The 20,701-nt window shown below is 42.4% G+C and overlaps 1 protein-coding gene across 2 annotated transcripts; it reads right to left on the bottom strand.

Moving 5' to 3' along the window:
* Positions 1–548: 548 nt before the first annotated feature.
* Positions 549–19,291, bottom strand: nxph2a (neurexophilin 2a). Of its 2 annotated transcripts, XM_041950699.1 has the most exons (4): positions 19,175–19,291; positions 18,902–19,065; positions 18,630–18,779; positions 549–3,413 (listed from the first exon to the last, which is right to left on the bottom strand). In XM_041950699.1, exons 3-4 carry the CDS (start codon positions 18,672–18,674, stop codon positions 2,667–2,669), a joined length of 792 nt encoding a protein of 263 aa, XP_041806633.1. In that variant the 5' UTR covers positions 18,675–18,779; positions 18,902–19,065; positions 19,175–19,291; the 3' UTR covers positions 549–2,666. The 2 variants fall into 2 exon arrangements, with proteins under 2 accessions (XP_041806633.1, XP_041806632.1); XM_041950698.1 differs by having other exon boundaries at positions 18,902–19,284.
* Between the last annotated feature and the right edge of the window lie 1,410 nt (positions 19,292–20,701).

Here is a 20,701-nt window from a genome sequence, read left to right on the forward strand (position 1 = left end):
TGGTTTGAACGCTTCATAAGATAGCATATAATAATATAAATTCATATAAAAATACACATATATTAAATTTCTAGTGTTAATTGATGATGATGAGTGTATAACAAGGGCAGTTAGACATCAAATTAAAAGTCATTTATTATTTGAGTGTCTTATAATGAGTGCTATCGCCACTGAAAATCATGAGAAGTGAAATGTATGTAAACTCTCCTCTTGGTTTTCCAAACGTTGGATGTGTGCAGCAGGAAAGGACCGGTGTGACTTGATGCCTAAGGAGTGGGTGCCTCACCCTGATCAGATAAGAGTAATGGAAGCGAATGAAAAGACCCCTGTCCCTGATGGCCACAGCAAAATGGATGTGCTCCCTGAGGTGTACCTCTGGTATCATCCACGCCTGTGGACACAGATTTATTGCCCATTAAAAAGCTACACTGAAATGTACCTCTTAAAATGGTGTGTTTATCCTGTCGAGAAGTCCTTGTAGGAATGAAACAAGACAACGGTGAGCACCGACAGACTGGGGCTGAGTCAGTGTGACAGTATGCTGTGAGCCAAGTTCAAATAAGGTTTAATGCCATAAAAACCTAAACCGATCTTTACAATTTCATTTGAACAAAAATGAACCCCAGATGAAATCAAATATTCCAAAATGAACGTTTTACTTACATTATACCACAGCAGTGCTCTTATTTCCTATTTTACAGAGGAAACAGGTTTAAACAAGATTAAGCAAGCAGGAAATCAAAAGAGGTACAATCTGCAAGGAGTACAAAAATGGAAATCAAAGCAATCTATAACTATAAGCAATAAATATGACATCTACATCATCTACATGATATCGCTTAACAAACACCAAAAATAAGGAACAATATACTCATTGATATATTTCTCTGGAAAAATTAGAATAAATTGACATTTGTTTACTCTGAAGCCATAAGTAAACACATTTAGTTTTAGAGTTACATGTTAATACACAGCATTTGCACAAAGGAGTAGAACTAAAACATCAACATAGATAAAAGTTGGATTTAATAACTTCCGTATCATACACCTCTCCTCATGTGTGTAATGTGACAGGATCATTTACAGCCAATGGGGGGAAAACATGAGATACAGCAAATAAAGGAACGTCGACTGAAATAATGTGATAGGTCGGCGGCACGTGCCCTAGCCTAAAAACCCTGGATGTACGCAATCAACACAACTTAGGACATTTAATGTGTTGATGGTTTTCAACAGAACCTTTTAAAACCATGTTAGTGAAGTCAAAGCACATTACACCATTTACAACAAGACTGGGTGTTATCCACTTTTACACAAAAGTCAGTCAACTTAAGCCTGCTGTACAATCGGGAAATGTCTGACATTTTCAAATTTAGTCCCACTTCTCATTAAAATTCCAGACGGATTCTGTACTTTTGCCTTTTTCTCTTTTTTTTTTCTTTTTTTTTTTCTTGGCTTTTGGTTTCTCCACTCTTGGTCTTAGGTAAATGAAATTTCCCAGGCTAATTAAAGCCTATTAAAGACAGGTAATGTCAGGGCTGGTGGCAGGACCATGACAAAGTGCTGATAATTGTCTGCCAGACTCACTAAATCCACCTGTCCTGCAATTATCGCTATCCCCCCGCCTCTCCTGACACATTAATCCACTGCGGGGCCCCCTTCGGCAGGCTGATGCCTCAAAATGCATCCTGCAAACACAGATGTTGGGTTTCAGACTGGTTTAGCGTACACATGCCTTATGATGATTGCGGCAGAAAACCAACACATTTTAAGGAGCGCACAAGGCAGCAGCCAGCTTACACATGGTTGGGTACTTACAAACCCACGTTTAATGATTTATGATTGAGCTCTGTCTTGCCTTTGGATTAGTTGTGTTGGATCAATTTATTTTGTCATGGGCACGTAATAAATCCATTCACTTTATTTCACTCCCTATAAGGGATCAAGGATAGATTGCAAGGCCATATTAATTATTCAGCTACTTGAAAAAATACCCATTGATTGAGCTAATCTAAAATATTAGACACTGTCCTGCCTGTGCTCTGTTAACAGGTACAAATGGGTGTTAGCTCTATTTCGAAGGCAATGAACTGATCATTTTGACTAATCAGTCAAAATGTAGTGACGTTTCAAATGTGAAATAAATTTTGCGCCCTGTTGAACAACAATTCAAATGCCTCGGTACTGTCGTAATTAACATGATTCAAAGTTTTGTCGTTTTTTTTGTGCTGGAATTGTTTTACAATGTTAGCATCAATGCAGCACCGGCACAGAAGTCAGTATGCACTTCCAACTGGGAGGCTGCTTGCCTATGGTCTAGCCTTGAAGAAAACATCTGGACAACATGCTAATTACACCAGTGGTTTACGGAGAACATGTGCTGTTGTGATGGGGTTGGTAGCTAGCTCGGAATCCCAAATCAACCCCTAAAACCAAGTCCCTGGACACCTAACTATCTCACGTGTTAGATCTGTGCAGACTCTGCAGAATATCCAAAAGTTTTGTTAACAATGCATCGAATCCCTCCAGAGTGTGTCCCATTATGAGATGCACTTCCCGCAACGTGTCTCGGGTGTTTAGGTATTTCGGGACGAGGAGCTTAGAGGTTGACATTTACATTATTTGAAGATCAAACAAAAGGTTGATGCACACTAGCAACGGCTAAATCATCCTGTGGAGGAGTAAGGTGTGTCGCTATGGTAGTTGTAGTCAGGGCATACCTTCTGCACCAGTTTATAGTCTACACTGTAAAAGGCTATATAGATGCATATGACTTTGAAGGGTTTCGAGCACAGCCAGGACACATGGCTCTGCGTCTGCTCCTGATAACACACCTTGGACGGGTCGAAGCTGCACAGGGCAGTCTTCTTGTTGCGGTCCGTCTTCTCGTACTCAATGCGACAGTTGAATGACTTGGTGTCTTTGGTCTCCAGCGTGGACTGCTGGGCGATCTCAAACTCCACCACCTTGGAGGGCGGCACCAGGCTGACCGACACATTCCCCAGGCCCGTGGAGTTGTGGCGGAAGTAAACGCTAAAGGTGCCATTCCCGTGGTCCACGATCTTCCCCGTGATCAGCAGGTTGAGTTTGACAGTCTTGATGTTGGAGTGGAAGTCCCCCCACCCAAACATCTTTTTGAACTTGCCAGTCTTGACGATGGGCCTGCGTTTAGTTCTGGCCTGTGCACCCTGAACATCTGTCTGGTTAGATAACCAGTCCCAGAAGTCCTCCATGTTCTGTAAATATGTAATTTCCCTCATGTTGCTCTTGAACCCAGGGGAGCCCCTGGCAAACAAACGCAGGGGGTTGAGGATCCGCGGACTGGCCCCCATGGGAGAAATCTTCTCCTCATTATCACTGTCGCCCCATTCAATGAGCTTTGTGGCTCCTCCATGCACTTTCCTGCATGTGACCTTCAGAGGAAGCAGAGCAAAGGTAGACAGAAAAACAACATTTAATGACACAGAACCTTTTTGAAATATAATCTTCCTGATTAATATGACACAATAATTATGCAACCGATATCCAAATATATTAGAGTTGTTCTTTCTGATATTTTGAGAGTTTCAATGATACATTTAATGTTTATTTGGAAAAAGTACAAAACAGCACAATGTATTTTACGCGGGCAGTGATAACTTTGAAAGACCAGACATCCAAGTGAATTCAGCACTGACTGACGACTTATCTCTGGTGATTGCACTTTAAAAATGCCACAGCAGCACTAAAGATAACAGAGCTTCAACACTAAGGATGGAGAGGAAAATATCAGACTGCTGAAGGAGGGTATTATTGGTGAATATGTGAAGTTTTATTGAAAATACAAAAAGTTCAGGACACCCACTTGATTCCACAGCAGAATAAAGTGTTTTAAAGGAATTGCACTGCCTTCCTGAATTTTCTGCTCTTTCAATTAAACCTAAGAAAAACAAAATAGCTTAAATTTGTGACTGAAGACCAAGGATGGAGGGAAAAATGTGGAAATGGGAAAAAACAGCATTCAAGTGCTTATAAAATACTTGAGAACTTTCAAGAAATGGTTTGTCATTTTTGATTGTTAGTAACATAAGAAGGACGATACTCATGTCTGTCATGTATGTTAAATATAAAGCTAACTAACATCGCACAGAGACTGGAAACGAGAGAAACAGCTAGTCTGGCTCTGTCCAGAGGTAAAAAACACTGCCTACCAGTGTCCCTCATTAGCTCACATGTCACCTTTGTAGTCTTTATGCTAAGCTATGCTAAGCTAACCAGCTGCTGGTGGTAGATTTATATTTACTATGGCATGATAGGTATCAATCTTCTCACCTGACTCTCAGCAAGAAAATTATGATGAGTGTTTCCCAAAATGTGAAACACAAATCTTAATGGGACTGGCTAAAACACTGATCTAAGCAGAGGGTCCATTGTCTTTAAAGTCAGTAGACAATCACTTGTTTATATGAAGTTAAGGTTGCTTGTGTGTGTGTGTGAGAGAGAGAGAGAGAGAGAGAAAGGGGTTGAGGGTTGGTCAAAGAAGTTTGAATTCAGACAGAGAGGCTTCAGTTAAAAAGCGTTTTTGCAAGTATGATCCCAAACTGCTGTATATGTAATTGTAGTTCCAGGCGTTAAGCACAACAAAATGGCAATTATGGTAATTTACAACATGAATCACTGTGTGAATGTCACCTTAGCTAAACTAAAAGCAAAGTACATAAACTTGCGATTTAATTGCCATTTACACTAGTACACACTAGTAGCATCAAGATGGTTTAAAGACAACAAACACAACACAGTGTAACAGGATCATTTCGGATGCACTGATGAACTGGGCTCACACATGCATAAAGCTTCTAATATTCCAGAAACACTTGTCAGACTACATGACAATGAAAATCCTCGGGATTTAACGTGTGAGCTGGTCTCACACCAGCAGTGCTATTCTTAGATACCCCGTGCATACGACCTTTAGCTTGTAACGGTTCTCAACAATAAAACAGGCTTCTACGGCAGTATGGTAAAGTATGTGTTAAGTGCTAATCCAGACTCAGCAATGAACTGTGATCCCTCCTTGTACCTCAAAGCCTTTTAGCTTCAGGAGCGATTCCTGGTCCACTTCAGATAAAGCTTTAATAATTCACGGCAATAAGCTTAGCTAGTTTTATTAGTAATTAGTAGTGCCGGCTTTCCCCGGGCCCGGTTGTAGGGATCACTGAGAGAAGCAGATGTTGAAAGCACTGAGCAGCGGCTGTTTGAATTCTCACTGAGCTGCTGTGCGCTACTTCCAGACTAATTATAATTTTGCTGTAAGCCTAACTGAGGCAGATGTGTACAAAGCTAACAAACTAGGTCTGTCTGCCACAATTTGTTTTGTCACCCTCACATTCCCATAAACCTTTTCCATTAAACATGCAAAAGCGCTGCATGCATCTTCTGCGCATCTTATAATTAGAGCTTTACTTTGCCGGGGCTGCTTACGTCCCAGACAGCAGTAATACGGTCATGTAGCAAGCAGGATGTAATGGCTATCTGGATATGTAATGTGAAATCAATGTGTCTCCCATGGACGGCGAGCCTGGCCCATCTATCAGCCTTCACATGCTTAATTAAGACAGTTGGTCCCTGTAAACATGGATGAATGAGGCAACAGTGTCCCTCTACGTCGCTCATCACATCCACAGTCATTTAATCAACCAATTCCAGCGGCAGTATCCCCGCGCTGATGCTGCCACTTAGTAATACCTCATGTGAGCTCAGCTGTTAATTTGATTTGACTCTTACAACATCACAATAACAGGCGATGCTGAACATAAAATCTGCGGGGCTGCGGGCTCCCAACAGGAACATTTCTTCACCGCTGTGAACAAAGAAGACGTGGCACTCGTCTTCCCACCAGCCCGAGCTGTTATATCCGTTACACATTAGGTGTCATGCTGCGCGGCTTCAGAGGTGAAACCAAATTTTGTCTTTCAGTGTAAATCTCAGGTGAGCTTTGTATGGGATGATTATAATGGAAATGAGAGAGGAGTTTAAGTATGATGAGCAACTGGGGAAATTGCTGTGACAACAAGGGGATCAGCAGAGGGATATCTAATACTTAAATGCCCCGAGAGAGATGAAGCACTGGGAACTTGAAAGCCTGCACTGACACATAGGCTTTGGTTTCTTTCCCTCTCTCGCTGTCTCCCTGCACACACACACACACACACACTAACACGCCTCGTTCATTTAGGCGGAAGTGCTGTCTCTTAAAAACAGACTAAAGGAATCCGAGTTTTTGTACAACAAGATGCTGTGGAGAGAGAGAGAAAAAAAAGAGGCAAGGTCTGATGAAGGAGAATCTACAAAAGCTTAATTAAGATTTCTTAATCGGTGCTGCTGTGCTAGAGGCATTTCGGGGCGACTTGAAACAAGACATTATTATGATAATAACTGCAGACTTATGGAGCTGAAAACACCAGACCTCATTTCAACAGCACTAGGCGAAGTGACTAGTGGCAAACGCCGCAGATATCTGTCTGTGTGGTTTGGCTTCTTCCTTTTCCTGTACGTCCTGAACAAAAACAAAGAGAGGTGCATGAAGCCCCAAGCAGAGACATTATATCTATATACTGCACCGCAGCAGTAAAAGCATGCCTGCCTTATAAAAGAGTACACATAGTCTACAGCTAATATAAAGGTGGCTGAACTATATAAATGCTGTGTTAATGGATATCCACCAGTATGAACGATTTTATGCTGATATTTGCAGTTAAAATTCAGTATCTTTAAATGTCATAACTCAAAACTCATACGTTATGTCCCTGTTTAACATCAATTAGATCTCTGCCGTGCATGATAAACACTCCATACTTTACAATGCATTGACTTGTAAATTGAGATTTCTTACACTTATTAACTGTCATCATTTTTGCATGACCCCTGACAGGTAGAGCGTTGCATTGCTGTAATTTACACCTCTTGTAATCTCAGGAGGATTTGGCAAAAGTAATGTATCCGTCGTGGACACCACATTTTTCATTCCACTGTGGGAACGATATTTACACCTCCAGTTGCATTCAAATGCACATTTGGCGGAAAGTAAAAAATGGTCGACTATTGAGCAAGTAAGATTAATAACAAGGCTGGCAGACGCATCTAATGTATTCAATGTAATTTTAATTATTAAACTCATTACACAAAAAACACCTTGACAGTGTTTGGGCCTGATCCAGTATCAGTGCTGCCAATGTTTGATCAGACCATATATGCTGATATATACCAGAGCTGGGCTGATATCACCTGTCTTATCGCAGATTTATCGGTATCAGCGTATATGTCTGATAAGTAATTGCGATGCAGCCGTGCCAAAAATAGGTTCAACGTCTGCCTTCCAGAGAGCACAGAAAAGTTCGTTTTGTGACAGTAAAATATCCGGCTCTCGCAATGTTTAACAAGCTAATTTTAAAGGAAATGATTGTTTGTGAGATGCAGTTCTTAAAAGAAAATGGATGTTAAATGTCAAATGGTTTAACATCAATATTGGCTGACCTAGAATAAAGTGTCTATACGATACACCGTGAATTTGCCTCATTAACATGTACCTCAGCTTTAAAGTTGGGGGAGAAACTGAGTTTCGGAGTTCACGACATCCCTGAAAAACACACACTTCATCACTGACAGGCTGTTCCTTCTTCTATCAGAGAAGAAAAATGTTATTTATACTTGAAGCAGAGTTGGGTAAATTACTTATACATCTCCAGCCTTTTATCTTACTTCACAAGCAATTATTGCACTAGATCTTCTTGTCACATCCTTTTACATGTGTCAGAGGCGCATTCTGAGGGAAAGTCGGTCTGCGCACCTTGGCTGTGGGATTAACTGCAAAATTGTGTTTGCTTCCTTTACTTTTTAAGTCTTTTCACACACAGTGAAGAAAGCCTGTTAATGTCGCATAAAATCTGAGTCAAGTATTTCTTTGTATTTTCTGTGTATGTGATTGTGTGAAGATCATTTTACTTGCTTCTTCTTAAATGTTCCGTGTTTTTACTGTAGCGTAAATATTCTCATCAGGATGGAAAAGGCCATATGTTCTGTATATCTGATTTAATGTTGTGTCAATCAATACTATTCAGAGGTATTACAGGAACTTAAATACCGACAGTGGTCTGGGTAGCAGCGCGCCACACACAGAGTCAGGATGAATCAGCCTCGACATTCATCTGTAATGAGCATTATGGAGCTGGCTGCCTGCTTGTCCCGTGGGTAGACATATCTTTTAGAGGCCTGACATCAAGGTAATTGCCACAGTGACCAGAACTAGCCTCTAGAAAGTTATTAAGAAGCCAGTGACATCTGGCTTCTGGATCATCTGAAGAGGTGCCGTTAAAATGCATTTGCGGCGAGCAGCCGGCAAAATTGTGCTCGGCTGTGATGGGTTCTGGGCCGCGGGCAAGGCTACAGTGTTGTTTTGATGGCGACGATGGAATCTCTCTCAACCTGCCACAGTTGACGATGCGGCCCCTCGCATGATCTGAGACCTGCCTTTCTGTACCTTTTATGTCCCACTTTTGTTTTTGTTATGTTTGAGAGTCTCTGCGGGATCTTCATCACCGAGCTCTTTGTATCACTGAGCTAAAATAATCTGTTTTTGAGTTTTCCGTAGTTGATTTTCTTTTTCCAGCACATAAGGTTGGTATATGCGTCTGGGGAAAATTGGTTTCAGGCAACTTTCTCACAATAAACAGAATGGGCAATTAACCTGCTCATCAGTGCAAGCAGAGCAGTTCCAATGATGCACTCCACTGTTCTTCATGGATTTATCTGTGCAAATTGACCTCACTTTGGTGGTGCAATTCATTTCTCCGCTAATTTTCTGTGTCTGAAGCTTCATTAACTTGATGCACTTCTACGTAGTAAAAATCTGGACGTCCCACGGAAATTACAACAGCTTCACCACCGCCTACCGTAACACTTTCCCAGCACTATTGCAACAAAACACCTGCCATATTAGAGCTGCTCAGCCGTTACTGCTAGCATTAGACTGCAGACTGCTGCAGAGCTGGATTGACTGCAGCCTCTTGCTTTCAAGTATCCAACATGACAAGCGGCTCCACTCACATTAAAACCGTTCTCAGCCTGCAATCCCCTGCCCCACGTCCTTCCCCAGCCTTCTTCCTCCTGATGTTGCAGGGCATATCATTTGTAATGATTCACACCCAGAGCCGGTTCCAGGAGAGAAGGCCCTGGAGGCGCTTAGGCAGCGCAGAGCGAGAGTCTACACGCTGCTGAAGAATAGATTGGTGCTCTGATCGCTGGAACAGCCTCACGCTCCAGAGCCATCACTTTTAATCAGAGGCCGTCCAGGGAAACACATGGCAGGTGCTTCAGCACTGTGGTGGATCGCAACAGCAAATCCACACCGGGGGCACCTTACCAATCACAGAAGCTACGGTTAGTGTGTGTGCGCATGTAGCATATCTACTCCCCACCAGTATAATCTTTTAGGCCATTACCACCTGACCTCTGTGAGAATGAGCCAGACCACAGCCTCTAATACAACCTCCATTCCAAAAAAACTTAGGACACAAACCAGAAAGCAATCATTTGCAAATGAACTGTGTTTGTCGGCATGTTCCTGAGCCCATGTCGAAATATCCTTCATACAATCATGTGTTCACACTGTGCTGAACCTCCCTCCATCCTTGCTTGTGCCAGGAAAGACTGAGCCTTTCGAGTATACCCCTTTCATACCCAATCATGAATTCATCACGCACATTCTTGGGATAATTTGTGATGAATATATTGAGAGCAGCCAGAGTCTAATGCATTATTACACTTATATTCACATTTATCTTACTTTGTTAAGATACAATAGATCATATATGCAATTCAACGTATTAATGCGGTCGCGTAATGGTCATGCCAACATCCAAATGCCTGAAAACTGATCCTGCTGACACCTCTGCACGTTTACACTGGACCAGCTTCTGGCTGTCTAAACAAGTGTTGATGGTGAGAGGAGAGGGAATGGCAGTGGTGCTGATGTTTTCATTACTATAATCGCACCAGTATCACCATTCCTTTATCTCACATCGCGTCTACCTCTTACTGTTGACAGATGTGCTGGAAAAACCTGAAGAGCATGCATCACATCGTTGTCATGAAGCATAATATGGAACAAGTGTGCAAACCCTATCAAGATGTCCTAGGTGGAAAGAGACGAGGAGGCATCCATTATCAGAGTGGGTGATATTAAAAAAACTAGCTGTTAGCATCAAACCGTGCACAACTTTGGTGTGTCAGCACTGCATAATAACTTTGCAAATTTGGTTTCTTGCTTCACACTCGATGTGTGCTGAAAACTGTGACCGAGATTATTAACTAGCAAGAAAGAGTACTATGCTCACGATAACTGTGACTGCACAGATTGTGAGAATGTGCTGCTGCACCTGGCTCTTACTGTTACGACCGCTTTTTTTTTTTTTTTCATTTGTCGAGAGCTATATTTCCCCAACAGCACCGCAACAGCGCCCAGGTGTGTTGACACTCATCATGAGACAAACACGGATGCCAAAGAGCATGAGGGCTGCATCCATCGCTCCGCCGACATCCAGCCACACAGAAACACAGAAGCCAAGCCCCGGGCCTCAAGGTGTCAAAATATTCAAATGCAGTGTAATGCAGGCCTATAAATTAAGCTCTGTGCTTCACTACCACTGTTTTAAAATGTACTGTTTTCTTCTTTCGACGATATTGCCAGATTATGTTCTGATCTGACTCTGCCACAGGCCTCTGACCTCTCTTATGGAGAACTGAGCGAACAATAAAAGCCTTGATAGTGAGCAAGAGCACTAATGTGAGCCCACTTCTTTCTTCTGAAACTCTAAATATGCAGGCAACTTGAGATTTCAGTGGAGATTTTTATTCTGACACAAGAGCAGCAGAACAAACAAGGTCCTGCTGAGCTCAGAAGGCTAGAACGCATGTATACCTCATATAATAATCGCAAATTCACCACGTTCAGGAGCCTGTTTTTGCACGCACGTGGCAAAATAAGATCTGACTGCTAACGATGACACTCGGAGCTGCTCAAATCCTATGATTAGCATAAATTACGGCACGTAACATAACCCTCCTGTGGCGAGCAGAAATAATATGATGTGAGTTATTGAGTGAGTTATTTCCTCTCCCCCCAGCACTGACTGACACTGACTCAAAGGACACCCCACCTCGCCTTTTTTTTCTCAACGTTGCCCGTTTGTATTGGTGTTTGTACGACTCTTCAAAGTGATGCGTTTGGTACAGTTCCAGAGTGTTTAAATACAGGAGGGGATACACTAAGCTGCACAAATCACCAACCTCTCCTGCAGTCTGGAAGCTTGCAACACCAAACATCCCCTAATCAATGGGACAAATTCTATCACATTTAGATCTGTCCTTGTTGACAGACTTTGGGTTCTAATGAGGGTCAAGTGTCTCATCCTTTCCTCTCTGTACCTGCAACACAGCAGCTAGTCCAAAGTCACCTTCAAGGCTTCACGTCACCTGCATCATCTGCTTTCTGTTGGTTAGCGTAAATGGCATTTTGTCAAATCTGTTTGCAACAGAAATACATTAATCACACCATCGGTGTCAGTCAACCAGGTGTGAATCGGGTGGCAAAAAAGCTTCCTGGCCAGATCATCCCTTGTGTAAACCAAACACAACCTCAAAGCCAATCTAGAGCCTGATGCAGCAAACCGGTGTCAATATCACACAGCAGTCCTGTTCTTGCCTTATTGCTTCAATATTAAAACCAAACTGCCCTTTCTCCCAGGCAGCAGGAAGTGAAAGGTGATGGGAGCGAGAGTTCTTTAGAGTGTGATTCCTATAAGCTCTTGTGTTTTCTCATATTTGCGTTCAAAATACAAAAATTCAACCTTTTCTTCTGATCAGGCCAGGAAGGCTGAAACCAATATCAGATCATTTGTGTTAGAGCTGTCAGTGAATTCTAGATTTGAACACTCATTTGCCCCCAAAGTGTCTACCTGTAGTTTTCTTATCAGGATGGAAAAGGCCTCTAAAACTCAAACTCAGGTCATTACTGAACAGTGATGAAGATATTTTGAGACATAAAGCCAGTGAGGGAAATGGTGAATTATGCAGAAGCAGCACAGTGTTAAAAATATTCCATAACAAGTAAAAATCCTGCTTGCAAAATGTTATTTTTCAGTCAAAGTTTCAAGCATTACGAACAAAATGTAATTTAAACATCAAAAGTACTCAATATGCTTCAGAATGGACCCTGTCAATGCTATATTATTATATATTACATTACTGGGTTAATATAACTGATGCTGTAACATAGGCAGCATTTCATTAATGGGAAGTTCAATTTCTAGCCATTTATTAAATAAATTGATATAGTTTTTGTATTCAAGGTAACTGTAGTGGGGTGAAAAGTCAAATGTGCCCTTAACAACTGAAGGAAAATACAAATGCTTTAAAATTGTGCTTTTGTGCGCCTGAGTAAATGTGCTTAATTACATTCCACAGCAGTTTGTAGCTGTTTAAAGCAAGAAAAGCCACAACATGCATCGAATGGTATCAAAAATCTAAGATTCGATAAATCTCCAAATGAAGTACTTATTTCCAAGCATCAGTAACTGTGAAATATTAAATAAAAATCAAAAGATTGAGGAAGAAACCAATGCTTTCCCTCTAAAAAATCACTAAAAATTAAACAAATTTTAAAAAATTGATTAACGGAATTGTGAATTAATGGCTGCAAATCACCATCATTAGATTTTTCATACACATGGCCGGGATGTTAGTGAGAGTGCCTCGGTGTGGGAAATTTAAATTCAAACACAGCAGAGACGTCGGGCGTTCAGAAAGTGTTAGCGAAGATCCCAGGAGGAGAGAAGAAGCGGTGGGGCTCTGGGACGAGAGCCTCCAGGTAATCTGGATACTTGTGTTATCTCAGCACCTGCCACATGTGACAGCAGCAAAGCCCTGAACACTTCACTTTTGGGCAGGCGTTACCTTTCAACGCATCATCACTTTCATAATCCCCTTACATGGTCAAAGCGTCAACTCCTGTGCCAGCTCCTGACACCTGCAGCACACCTCCGTATGCCTGATAGCAGGGATTCAGCAGGATAATACCACGAAGCACGTTGGACTCAGTGTAATTATCATTCTCTTGGCCAGTTCTTAACACCTTCTACTTTGTGCGACGACGGTAAACATGCTTGTAAAACTCCTCGGCTGATACTGGAAGAGGCATGTTATTCTGAAAAGAATACTTCTGGTTTTAGTTTTCCCTCTTTCATGTCAGGAAGGCGTAATCTAAATGTTTCTCTTACTGAGCTTTTGTGTGTTTGTGTGTGTGTGTGTGTGTGTGACAACTTCCATTTCGTGTCTTCTTCTTTTCAAATCCACGCCGCAAATGATGCTGGTGTTTTACTCAAAAGTGTTTTTGCTTGATTTGCTCAAACATACGTCCACTAAATTTGACAGAGCAAATGTTTCTGTTCTCAAAGCAGATTGCGCCGCGGCTGATTTCACAGCAACAGCTCCCTTTGAAGAAGAAGCAAGGGGTAGGGAAGACGTTGTTTCCTTTCTCTCTGAGTAGCTCTGAAGACAGGTACTTGAAAGAAATATACAAAGACAGAAGGGAGCTGACAGTGCTTTGTTAGGGCTGGAAATGACAAGCTGAAAAGAAAGGCCTCAAAGCCCGGAGGCAGAGGAGGAAATGCAAAAGTGAGAATAATCAGAAAGGAGATTTATTGTACTTATTCTAAGGCTGTCACACCTTGCTTTTAACAGGAAAGCAACGCAGTTTTAATTAAAGAGGTCAATCATTTTCCCGAGCTCTGACATGTAGTGTGATTGCCTTCTCCAAAGCACCAAACCAGGTGCTAATTAAGAACTTTATATGTCAGAGTGTTTAGGAAATATAAAAGCGTTCAAAGGGAGAAACTTCGGCGACGTGACTGTGGCTGTGTGTGACGACACAGTTTCTCACGACTTTGATGGCTCTGCCACGCAGAACTCACAGCTGCGACGAGACAACTAGTGCAATATTTGATTCAATGAAAGGAACAAAGTGACAGCACGGTTCCTGAGATGATGTTCCATCATCCACGTGGGATTTAGGCCAAAAAAAAAAAGCCAGCCGCCCTGCAAGCAGATCTGCACCTTTTGTTTTGTCGCGGCACAGCGGTGAAAAGCGACGCAGACAGTAAAAGAGCTGCTAAACAGCGAGGTCGCGCATCAGAGAGTGCTGGATGTGTCTGACCCTGCAGAGCGGTAACGACAAAGCTATAAGGTAGCGGAGCCCCAGATCTCGCGCCGCCTCGGGCTGCACGCCGCCCATAAAAATTCATAGCTGTGGACCAAGATCAGGAAACTCAGCATCATATTAAACATAATGTTTCTTGCACCAGAGCCGCCACGGTGGATTTGAGAGCTGCTCAGAACTTCACTTCATCCTGACGGTTCACATCATGAGAGAGGCCGGGAGGAGGAGGTGGGGGGGTAGTTGTGCTCATAATTGTTTGACTTAATTCTTTAATGGTCCATCCAGCAGCCAGATTTGGGTTATTGTAAATGCAAAGGGCAAATGTGTCACACCTATCAATCATTTGGAACCTGTTTCTCTTCATTTCGGGACCTTTATCGCAGATTGATTGCCAGCACACACACAATTACGATTGATGATCAGAGGAGGAATAGGCTGCAGGGCTCATTACAGTCAATACAACCTGTAGTGCCTCCGAGCTGCATTTGAGGGGTTTATCCTGCAGAAATGACAACCCCGCCTTCAGAGGTCTGAGACAACATACAGGCCGAGGACTGCAAATGCCACAGACAGCATTGTTTATGGGGGATTATCTAGTCAAGCCCCCTGGCTGGAAACACCGTGACCCCAATATGAGCACAGATACACATCGGAACCACGTAAGCTCCAAAATGATTCCTGGAGGGCAGCACATGCATACAGTACAAGGCCCCTTCGCTCTGTCAATCCATGTTTAATCACTTCCACAGAAATTCCGACTGGCCTGCCTGCCATTTCCTCTCACATTTTCTCTCTCCCCACCCAATTTCTCTGGTGGGTTTTTGAAGACTTAAGTTCCACTCTTTTTTTCTTTTTTTTCTCTCCCTCTCTCTCTTTCTTACAAGGCAAATCCTGGGAGAGGTTGATGTGAAGACCAGGCAGAGCAGGGATGTGAAGAATATAAACACAATTTTTTTTATTGTCCAGAGGGAGAGGGGGGGGGGGGGGGTTACAGGGGGCTGGGCGGTGGGGTCTGTAAAAGAGACGAGGACCTTATCACAGCCCAGCAGCTCTGTAATTCGCCGCCATGATAAAGTGGCAGCGCGGAAAACCTTACAAGGCTGGCACAATCCAAAGACGGATTAGGTTTTTCTGACATAAGCTTCCTGAAAAACTAATCAATCAGCCCATGCAGTATTATCAGAAGCGTAAGATTAAAGAGCTGCTCCTAATCCCCCCACTGTACATTTTATTACACTTCCCAGTGTTAGTTGCCTTTAAATATACAATAAATAAATAATAAAACCAAACCTAATTGAGCATGGGGAAGGGGAAAAGGGTTAAAGAGCCCTCAGAGAGGGAATTTATGTAGAATTTGTGTTTTGTTATGAAGACAAGGGTAAAACTGTTGTCCTTGCCGGAGCCCTTTTTGACTTTGAATAGAGCCTCACTGTCCCACTCACTGCAGAGAAAAAAAACGCAAGTCGGGTAAAACAATAATATTAACAGCCGAGAACTGAACTTCCCCTTCTGACTTTCTTCTTCCAATCATTTTTCACTTTAATCGGCTGATAAACAGATAAATAATCAAGCGACTGGACGTTAATAAATTATTAAATAACAGTTGAAATTAATGCTAAATCCTTCGAGGAACGACTTGTAATCCCTTAAATCAGTGCACATCAAAGTTGCAGGGATGAACTCCAAGCATGTAGCGGATCCAAGCAGGACAAGACATGTTCAGATTACTAGCAACCAGCTAAGCTTTGCCTCTTTAATGTGTCACACTGTGTCTTCTGTCAAGACGCTCGCTCCCTGCCCGCTCTGTCCGATCCTGGGCGGCGTTCGTTAGGTAGCTATACATCTAACGCCGCCGCTGATCCTCTTGGCATGGGCCACATAGATGCATTGTCATGACATAATATTGCCAAAGGGCTCTTACCCCGGCAATAAGATACAAAAGCTTAATAGACTTTGTCAACGTCTTCTCACGCTTAATCCCAAGCATTGGGGAAAAAAACACTTTCTCTGTATGCAATCTGTGGAACAGAGGCAGGGCAGGACAGGCAGGGGGAGATGGCAGAGAGCAAGGGCTCTCAAGTATGTTTTATCTTCATCTACATTGTTCTGCTGTCATTGCACAGAGGATAACTGCAGCAGATGTCAAGGGGAAGAATGGATTCTCCCAGGATGGCTTTGACCCTCTTATTTGTCCCTGGGGTATGGCACAGATGCTCGGGCCGGAGTTACATTTTCACCATTTGATTCATGTTCTGGGTCTTTTCTGCATGTGTGTACAAAGACGCCAGAGGTAGAGTGTTTTAGTTTCTTGTTTTTGGATGATTCGGCCACGAGTATGTGAGACTAAAAACCGCTACACACACTAAATCGCCGCTTAAAACTAAAATATCAACACACGTACATGTACATGCTTTAGTATTATAGGGTATCCTGGTGGCTCAGGTGTCTGAGGTGCATCCTGCAGCCTTGCAACGTTGTCGCATGTCGCTCCAATCACATCTTTACAATGTGCCTTCATTGTAAATTATCCTAGAAGTGGATACACTAAGAAAAAGAGACAGATTATTCGCAGCTCAGGAAGTTTTGGTGCATATTTCACACTTTTTATGAGTGTCAGCCTGGTATTTGAAAATGTTTTACCCTTTGGAGGGTGGGGGAATATTGATAAGGGCCAATATGTCCCCAGTCAGACAGTGGTGGGTCTGCTGGGAGGGAAGCCACTGAGCCATATGAAGAGAGCCTCTCCAGGGAGGCAGCCTGTCTCTCCCTCTGGAGCCAGAGCTCCCAGAAGGCACAAGGCTGATTACAACAGCAGCCAGGGCAGACAGCACTACGCCGCTACATCTGCACAGTTCAAGGCTATCTTTAAAGAAGTCCTCTTTGAGGATGGCACAGATGTGAAGAACTTCTTCAATCACATGGCATTTTCTTTTCAGGTCTGATCACGGCAAGAGTCCGTAAAGCAAGGATGATCACGATAAAAACCCACACTTTATTCAAATGGCCACAGAGGACATCAGCAGCTACTGAAAAAAAAGTGGAAAAAGACCTTTATATTTCCCTCAAGCTTCTGATCTTTTTCTGAAGAACTTATTCCTGCAATAAAAGTGAAATTATACTACAAAAAGTCCAGAAGCTTAACACAATCAATCTCTGGTAAACACTGAAGCATTTCCTGTGTATTCACAGGGACTTGTGATTACATTGTGTAAGTTATAAAGGTGGAACAGCGCAGGATTTGAAAACCTGGGGTTCTGCAATTTTCACTGGTTGTTCTCAGTCGACTTTCTTCCCCTTAAACTCTGGCCTCCATTTTAATACAGCAAAGACACTTCACGGGTGTCGAGGGTTCAACAAAGAGGTCAAACCTTTTTCATGCCTGGAAGCAAAATAAATTGAAATGATTGCCAACCACAAATTTCCATGTGATACAGCTGAATAAATTATGAAGCAGATTGCATTGTTGTTGTTTGTGGCAGGAGCAGGATACCAAAAGCCATATTGTAATTTTTAAAAAGTGACCACAGTGGAAAGAAACAAAAAAAGTCTGCAAGCAGACACATCAGTAAATGCTGGTTTATATTCAGTGAAGAGCCAACTATTTTTTTTAAACTACATTAACTCCACTTCTCATTTAGGAATGCTGCAGAATTGTTAATTACAATATAATGAGCATTATGCTCACATCAATTCAGGGAGCAATATAAATGTTCTGTGTTACTGTACAAATAAACATGCAATTTTTTTTACATCAAGATTTTTCTCAAGAAAAGTCACATATATGAACAACAAGCTTTTAGTGAAATTAACTGCACGTAGTGTTACACTTTATGGCTATAGACAAAGTCACAGTCTGTTCTGCAAAATTCAATCAAATAAATTTGGCTATTTATATTGGCTATAAATATATCATCATTTTTGTAGAGGAAATAAATGCTTAAAAAAATCATGTTCATTAAGATTCATTATTTTGGTATTTTATTAATAGTCTGCAAGTACAAATAAAACAAAACAAGCTTATCCCCTCTAAGACTTAATGAGGGGTTTTGCTGCTGATGACCGTTTCAACTAAAATTTCATGCCAGGATTTTACTGAATTGTCGCTTGGCATTATGTAGTGAGTGATAAATCTATCATTGCATCAGATATTTGATGCATATCTATAATAAATAACATGCCAAAAGACTATATGAATATAAACAATGTGTAACATACACAATAAAAATAAATGAAAGAAGACAAATACATTTCTGTAAGAGGATTCTAAAAACACAGACAGCACATGAATGTCTCTCACTGTCTCTAACTTTGTCTCCGAAGCCTTCTCGGACGCAGACACATTTCTACATATTCTGTCTTTGCTCACCGAGTCACAGCTCACCTGGTGCAGGAGGAAAAGAAACAGGAAGGTTTGCAGAGCTCTCATCTTCACAGACTTCTCGACTTATTCGAAATGAGCGGCGCTTAAATCCTCTCTGGGAGATTTGGAGAGGGGCAGACGCGCATGCCGTTGAAGCATTGCTGTGATCACCTGCGAGAAAAGTGGACATATTTACTGCGCTGAATCGCTTCAAACCCATTTGTTAGAATTGGTACGACCACAAGTTATGCACATTTCAATGCTCTCTTGAGAAAATAAAAACTTTTTCTTACCTATTTTTCAAATGGAATACCTCGCGTAATTGCGTGAGGCAGTTGGAATCATCCTTGTTCAATCCACTTTCGGGAAAGACTCCTAAAATCCTCTCAAACGTCTCCGCCTCTCCGGGTGTGGAGTGATTTTCTCTGAGCAGCTGGGACGCGACACATGGATTTCTCTACAAACAAGGTGAAACGGCTACATTCAGTGGCTCAGCTGCAACAACACTCCTGTAAGTTGCCAATCAAGCCAGACTGAAATCAACTGTACGCTATGTTTCCCCTTACTTAATCCCGAGCAGCAGTATTAATACGACGCGGGAAAGTGCAGCCGAACGAGCCCGGATCCCGGTGGCAGGACTGCAGCCAGTCAGACAGCGGTCCGCTCGCTGTGCGCTCTCCTCAGCTCTGCGTGGTTTCAGTGCGCAAAATCCTCCGCTGCGCGTCTGGAGACTCCAAGGTCGGCGCGCATCCGGTGCGGAGAGTCACCAAAGATCTGCCTTTGAAGTCTCACTCTCTCCGTCTAGGAGACAAGTCAGAGGCTTGATGTCACTGATATCAGGTTTTGTTCAGCAACACGTCCACGTTTTTAACCCTTGATGCGTTCAGGCGCGTAGTCTCACTTGTACAACTGGTAGTTCTCACAGTCAGGTTACTAAATGGTGTTTGGATAAATGGACATTTAAGTCCAGTCACATTAGACTGAACGCAGCCACGGCGGCTCTGCACCTTGTGGTATGCTCTTTGAGATCTGTAGAATGCATACAATCACTTTTTTTTATCATTTTAATTTACACGGCAATGACTCCAGCTTGCAAACACCATCACACGGACAGGGCTGGTTGAATCACACCAGTTAAAACACAACGGTGGGTGATCTTTACTCATTTGGAAAGTGGCTGACGCAGCAGTCCTGACCACACAGTGCAGATAGCAAAAGGTCAAACGCTGTGCTGATGGCTTCACCCTGGCAATAACAATTCCAACCCTGGACGCGACAGGAGTTTAGGGATCCGTGTGACTTTGGCACCACCACGTGGCTACAGACGAACATCAGGGAAGACTTTGCAAGTGTGCAGGTGAAATGGTTAAGCAGGTCATGCTTCAACCCCGAGTTTATAGATGGTGGTTTTTAAAAATCTGTTTTTTATTAGCTGCTGAATGTCTGCAAGACTAATCAGCGCAACCAATATCTATATTCAAGATTTGGTGGCTGTGTGACAAAGTCCAGGGATTTGTGTTAAAGGCAATGAGGCAATGAAACATGAGAAGAGCAGTTCAGAACAAAATGTTGCTACCTGCACCACTGAGGCAGCGCCACTTCAGTGTGAAGGTGTGTCCTTCCACCACAGTGCCATTAAAACATCAAATCTTCACTATTAATTAACACTTTTCATAATCAAATCTATTGTAAAGTTGCGCTCTGACTCATACCTAACACATCCAGATTTGACTGTTTGAGATCGGTTCATGTCTCCATCCATCTCACATGTCCGTCATCTGGGAGGTAGTTTCTTTCAGTTGTTACGTCACAGTTTAAATTAGGGCTTTTTTGTTCATATTAACAGTGAGTATGCTTAATATTAAATAATAACTAAGAGTTTGAGATGAAATGCTCTTTGTAGCAAGAGAGCGGCAGGCACTGCTTCATTTTACAGCCTAGATAATAAAGTGTTGGCCGTATTAAGTGGCTCTCTCATATGACAGTGTGTTCTTTCATTGGCCATTTAGTGGAGGTAGAATTACATACAGGCAGGCTAAAGCAGAGCATTTTAGTAGAAAGACTCATAACTGTCCTGATCTGATTTTGTTATA

Source organism: Chelmon rostratus, chromosome 13, assembly GCF_017976325.1.
Source record: "Chelmon rostratus isolate fCheRos1 chromosome 13, fCheRos1.pri, whole genome shotgun sequence".
NCBI classification, from domain to species: domain Eukaryota; kingdom Metazoa; phylum Chordata; class Actinopteri; order Chaetodontiformes; family Chaetodontidae; genus Chelmon; species Chelmon rostratus.

Excerpts from the sequence above, each read along its gene's own strand:
- nxph2a (XM_041950699.1), bottom strand. The coding sequence starts at position 18,674 with ATGAGAGCTCTGCAAACCTTCCTGTTTCTTTTCCTCCTGCACCAG. Across the intron at positions 3,414-18,629 it reads TTCTTTTCCTCCTGCACCAG|GTCACATGCAGGAAAGTGCA; the intron begins GTGAGCTGTGAC and ends CTTCCTCTGAAG.